Consider the following 6,210-nt stretch of genomic DNA (forward strand, 5'->3'; position numbering starts at 1 on the left):
TACAATAATATACCACAACATTTATATACAACATATTTCACACATATGTGCAACACTTTTCAGTCGGGACTTAACTTGTATTAGGAAGGAGAAGTGCATCGAGTTGCAGCCTGTTGGGGGGTCGATGTCGAGGTTACGAGAGCGTGCCTGGGTCAAGAGCAAGCACCTTTTGTGTAGAACGAGACAGAGATAAGGGGGGTCGTTTGCGTTAATCATGGTTGAGAGAGGCACGCCTGGTTTGAGAGAGATGAGGAGATTGGCGTCTGGATTGAGAGAGATGATGAGGTGAGGAGATCGTCGCTATCAACGTTGGGAGAGAGGAGAGGAGAAGGGGCTTGGTTAATCTGTGAATGAAAAACATTACAACCAGTTGAGGGGGGTCATCGGCATCAGCAGAGGCAGATCGCGCTGGTTTGAGAGTAGATCTGGTTAAGGAGCTAGGTTAAATCAAAACCATGGTTGAGAGATGAGGTTAACTTAAGTTAAAATGAGACCCACATATTTTATCCATGTCATGAGCCACCTCAGCATTGGGATTGCTGGGACGACTTTTGCTGGACTAATAGCATTTCTGTTTGATTAATGGCTCTTTGCAGTTCGCTTCGCAAGTGGAGCCTTCTACAATGTTTCGCTGTTATATTGTTTTTTTGGTGTGAGTGTAATCTAAATCGTTCATGCAATGACCAGAGCCCACGGAGGGGGTCCCACATCAACGGCCAGGATGAAAATTCTCGCTGTCCAAGTGCATAAGGGGCTAAAAAATCATAATCATTCCCCGCATCATCATTCTTGGCAGAAACTTCAATGGCAGAACCACAACCAGACCCTAAAATCGATTTTCCAGGTACTTTTCTGTCTCTAATTTCCTTTGAAGTTTCGGGATACAACAAATGATGACTGATTGTTTTAAATTCTTGGTATAAGATTGATATTCGAAGTGTAAATGAGTATTATTTTTTGTTCTCGAGTTTTTTAGTAATGATCTTGAGATCTTGATTGAAAAATGATCGAATCTCTTGGAAACCTCACTTTGCAGTAGGCCTGCGAATTCTGTGAAATGGGTTTTCGTTTATTTGTCTGTTTTGGCTTGTTTCCTCATCGAGAGCTGTTTCCTTGCGGTCGATGCTTATTACTAGCCGAATTGCTGCACTTATGCTTTTGGCTTCTGAGGAATTTCGCAGTCCTTTTGGTTTTTTTGATTGAGAAAAAGATCATTTATACTAGTTTGATTGGGAGAAAAATCCATTGTTTAGTCTGTTCTTTTAATTTGGAAAGATAGAATCTATATGGTAATTCATAGCCTTTTAGTTTTTCTCAAGATGAACCACAGCTTCAAAGAGAAGAAAATTTCTCTGTGGCATAATTTGATTTCTCTTTTTCTGTTTTTGAAGTTCATATTCTAGATGTGAGTCAAAAATATTTAGTCAATTTATTACTTCACTACCTTCTTGTTATGAATGAGCCACATGTGGGTTTTGAGGAATTTTGTGGATGAGCTCATTTCATTTGATTTTTATTCATTAGAAATTTACCAGGTTGTCAACTTTCCTGAACTTACTGACATTATGCTTACTCTTTCATGTCAATGCTATGGAAGAGAAAGATGTAAAAGCACCAAACATACTGGAAAGAGCAAAAGAAGATATTGAAGCTGTAATCCATTCACCAAAGCATCATAAAGAAACGCATGGAAAGAGTGACGACATTAATAAGAACACCCCGGTAGAGGAAGTCAAAGGGCCAAGTGTGTTCGAACGGGTGAAGGAAGAATTTGAGGCTATTGCCGAAGCAATCCATCCTAAGAAAAGATCAGACAGTCACGAGTCATCTTCTTGAAAATGAAACAGATGAAGTTGGAATGTTAGAGAAATTTCTGCCAGTCTTAACTGGGATGAGTAGGATATGCTATTTTAATGTCTCCTAGATTAAAATGTATGCTTGCTTCAATTAGCATGTTACTGTGACATGGAGCATGTTGTGATTTGTGTTATTTTCAAACATGACTTCTTTGCATTTTGAAATTTTCATTGCAAAATTCTGTCAGTCATATGTTGTTGCACTGTAATTGGACTGGGAAATTTTGGTGAATAGCTTCCTTCCGCGGTGGTTCTTGCTAGTTATATGCTTATATTCATGATATCTTGCTCATTGATTTGGATGCAGAGAAATGATGGATTCTTCTCTGATAAGAGACTAAACAAACCTATTCAGTCAGCCTTGATTCTCTACGGCTAAGTTTTGGCTCTCCAGGCATTGTAACAATTTCCTTGATATCCTTCATCTGAATCTACCTTTGTTGATGAAATATCTTAATGTACATTAGTGAGCCTATACAGCTTGGCTTCTTTAAACCATCAAATCCTATGTAAAGATCGTACATCTTCAGTCTGTTTTTAGTAAATTTAATGTCAGTGTTGCGCATGTGGAAGATTATAAGGTTGGACTGGAAAGGATTTCATCCCCTTGAGTAATTAATGCAAAGCTATGTACTAAGTTTGCTCAAGTTTTCTTTGGTTTCTGTTTTTATTTTTTGGAACATTGGTGAGATGTTGCTTTGTTGCCCCCTTTATTGAATATTGAGTTGAGTTCAGGAAGAATCTGATTTGATAAGGTTTTGTCTTTTTGTTTTCTTTTTGTCTTTGTTTCTTTGAATTGCATGACAGGGTTTTCAGGCGGCCCCTTTATTGGTAGGTCTCCATTCTCAACATCTCTCATTTTGATTTGGTATCAATTCCTAATATGGCATGCTATACCTTTACCAATCTCCCATTACATGTCAGCTCTTCTATTACTGTTGCTCAACTGATATTAGCAAGTCTCGTTGTTGTTTTCCAACCAAGTGCTACTCTAATGTCAGCTTGTCTTGCCCTTTCTTTTGACATTCACGTTCTACCCATGGGAATGCATTTGTATCAACTCAACTCTTTGCAGCTTTCATATTTGAGCAGCATGAGATTCCTGCTTTCAAGAACATCTGCACAGTAATTTTTCTCCTTTGCTATCATGCCTGATAGGGAGAGACAAACAAATTAATTAAAAAAATGACCGTGGCATTAAAAAAATAGGGAGAGACAAACAAAAAAAAAAAAAGTTGATGTGAAGGTAATGGCTTGAGTTTTGAGTTAAAATTAGTTGGTGATGCTCTTAAATTTGATGTTGTTTGTGATTAGAGAAATTTTATTTACACATAGTAAAATTGTTAAGTTTACATCATTGAAATGTCTAATATATCCTTAAATGAAAATAAATCAACACAACCATCTTGATTTTGTTCTTAATAATCAACATGACCATCCGATTTTGTTATCAATAATCAACAGCACCATCCTGATTTTTGTAATAAAAAACCATAGGATTGTACCCTTTTTTAAAACAAAAAATGGACATGGTTCACTGATTACGTCAATTACTCAATTTAATACAAAAAACAAATACAAATCAAGCTCAGCAACATCAATAGAATGTGATAAGATCCAATTGGGTCAATTTATTCATGTTGAGAGGCTTGAATCTGTCCCACCAGTCCAAATTCTTGGGAGGGTCACTTGGGGAAGAACAGTTCATCTTTGTGTTGGAGAGTGCGCACTAAAGTCAATCATATAATGATTCTTTAGCACATTATATTATCATAAATATTTTATTAATAAAAGTTTTTTTTAGTTATTGTAATTATTTATATCTGTGTAGTCTGAATTTTTGTAATAATGTCTCTAGAATATAATATATATATATATTCTTAAATGTCCTTAGCCAAATATTATTGTCAATAGGGACGACAATAATACGTAGAGACTAATATGTGTTTGATTAATTATGATATTAAGTCAACACGTAGGTACATGAATTGGAGAATTTATGTATTGGACCGACGTACCATGAAATCATTACATGGATCGTGTTATGGATGTCATAAATAATTTCATAGTGATGTTGGTGTTTTGTAGCCCTTCGACCTGAGATCACCATTGTTCCCAACATGAGAAATTGTTCATTTTGACACTGTCAAACGTCACCCTTAACGAGATGACTATAAAGGTGGTGATCGAGTGTACAATAAATTATGTAGAGGGATGTGAGTGATCAAGATGGAATTTGTCCTTTTCATAACACGGGATTGATATCTAAGGCCTCTTGATTGAATAGAGCTGATAAATGCATGGCCATGCTCAAATGAGTTGATATAATGATATCAATGTCATTTGTTTCAATTAGCTTATTCGGGAATTAGGGAACATTGATTGAGCTATATGAGGGTGACATATCCATGTCTCGTGTTCAATCAAGATATCGAGGATAAAAGGAATTTACAACACGGTAACATTAGTCACGGTAAAGGTTGAGTCGAAACATTGACTTTCTCCTAATTTGGGTAGTAGTGATATATTGCTAGACATCGCTTGCTGCTTGTAATTCTAAAATGGGGTTTTATAATTACTACCAACATTACGGGAACCTATAGGGTCGCACACTAAGAATGATAAACAATACGGAACGTAAAATTCATGAGATGAATTTCATATTTAATGTGAGCACTTTTCGGTCCTAGTTGGACTAAGATATTTTGACTTTGATATATATATATATATATGTTTACTGAGAGACAGGTTTGGTGAAAACATACAAGTTTTGAACGTGAGTTTTTCAAAAAAAAACAAGGCAGAGAGTCTTTTGAAACAAGTTCTCCAATTTTGCTCACTATACTGATTCAAGGTGTTAAATCGGATTTGAAGACGGCAAGTTCGTTTCGGTCTAGCAACTGGAGGGCTCGTGAGTTTCGTTTGTGTACGTGAGACGTACATGAAGATTGCATCATTCGTGTGGATACCGTAGAGGCACGATCAGAAAGTTTGTGTTCGTTGTATGCTTCGACAGTACGAAAGGCGCGCTACAAGGGTAACTATTCTAAACTCATAAACGAATGCTGGTTTTAAACAGATCCTCAAATTAGGAATCGAAAATTTTTATTATTCCGCTGCTTGATCGTTGTTCGATTCCTAACACTTTGAGTAGATCAAAGTTTCAATTGTGGAAACATGGCTTGAATTTGGATGTGAAAAAAGAATCTCTTGCAAAATTGAAGACAACAACTTATAAAAAATGAATTCATATTTCATATTTTACATGTAAAGGGTATTTTGGGCTACTCAATAAATTTTTGGTGTAAACTTATAAAATTTTAGTGTAAATTTATAAGGTTGGAGTAGATGGTGTAAATTTAGTAGTTTGATGGTGTGCAAATATAATTTCTCTTATGATTAATGGAAGTTGTATACGCATAAGATGCAATGACATTTAAGTAATTAACAAAGATGACTTGTGCATTTACTTTAATTAGTTTAATGCCTAAATAAAACTTGAATTTTGAAATAAATAAAACCAAAATCATCATAGTATTTTAAGAGAAGTGTTGAAATATTAGTTTACCAAATGTTGGGACCCCCTGTTGTATACTCTCAATAAATCTACAAGTGACATATGTATAGGATTTTTAACCCTAGTGTATATGATATTTACTTGTAGGGAAGTAACCTTGTGGTAGGTTACTTTGATTGGATCTAAGCTTACCATATTCATCACATAGGTGATTATTTAAGACGCATGGATTAGGTTGTGTTTAGACATACTCCTATCTCATATGCACTGCCTAAATTATCATGTATTGATAATCAGATAAACCTTATTTTAGACAATTGGGTAATTCATGAAACATATTTATGTTAAGATAAAGGTGATCTATTTATTTGTTAAAATCTCTATTATTGATAATAATAAGAAATGAATGTAAGTTTTTTCTCTAATTTATCACTTGATAACTAAATATAGATAAACATCTTCAAAGAGATTTAATTAGCTATTTGACAAGACTAATCACATACCCTGTTAAAGTTGTTAATGTCTCCTAGTTCTAAGGATTAGTTCTAAGACATGGTCAATAATCCCTATTGTTTAGGGACAAGTTTGTTGTTTCTTCAGTTCTAGGCTTAGTCAATTATCACGATTCTAGGATTGTTAATCGTGGGCTGCTATTTTCTGTTTGGTTTTCTATGTAAAGCTATTTATAGCTATTATTACAGTTTAATTAAATAAGAGAATTCTCCCAGCATTTAACTGTCATATAAAACTTCTATTTTCGAGTTTCTTTGTTGACTAATTCCAGTTCTAACATTTGGTATCGGAGCAACATGGCAACTGAGAACAATTTCTTGCAGC

At 35.0% G+C, this 6,210-nt stretch overlaps 1 protein-coding gene across 2 annotated transcripts; it reads left to right on the forward strand.

Annotated features, from left to right (window-relative positions):
• Positions 1-691: 691 nt before the first annotated feature.
• On the forward strand, positions 692-2,120 carry LOC120001413. 2 transcript variants are annotated; one of them, XM_038849733.1, is made up of 2 exons: positions 692-844; positions 1,598-2,120. In XM_038849733.1, the coding sequence occupies exons 1-2, from the start codon at positions 805-807 to the stop codon at positions 1,834-1,836; spliced, it is 279 nt and encodes a 92-aa protein (XP_038705661.1). In that variant the 5' UTR covers positions 692-804; the 3' UTR covers positions 1,837-2,120. The 2 variants fall into 2 exon arrangements, with proteins under 2 accessions (XP_038705661.1, XP_038705662.1); XM_038849734.1 differs by having other exon boundaries at positions 700-844; positions 1,604-2,120.
• Positions 2,121-6,210: the final 4,090 nt, after the last annotated feature.

This window comes from Tripterygium wilfordii, chromosome 7 (genome assembly GCF_013401445.1).
Source record: "Tripterygium wilfordii isolate XIE 37 chromosome 7, ASM1340144v1, whole genome shotgun sequence".
NCBI lineage: Eukaryota > Viridiplantae > Streptophyta > Magnoliopsida > Celastrales > Celastraceae > Tripterygium > Tripterygium wilfordii.

Coding starts and splice junctions, on each gene's coding strand:
- LOC120001413 (XM_038849733.1), top strand. CDS start 805: ATGGCAGAACCACAACCAGACCCTAAAATCGATTTTCCAG. Junction 845..1,597: donor CCCTAAAATCGATTTTCCAG/GTACTTTTCTGT, acceptor ATGCTATGGAAG/AGAAAGATGTAAAAGCACCA.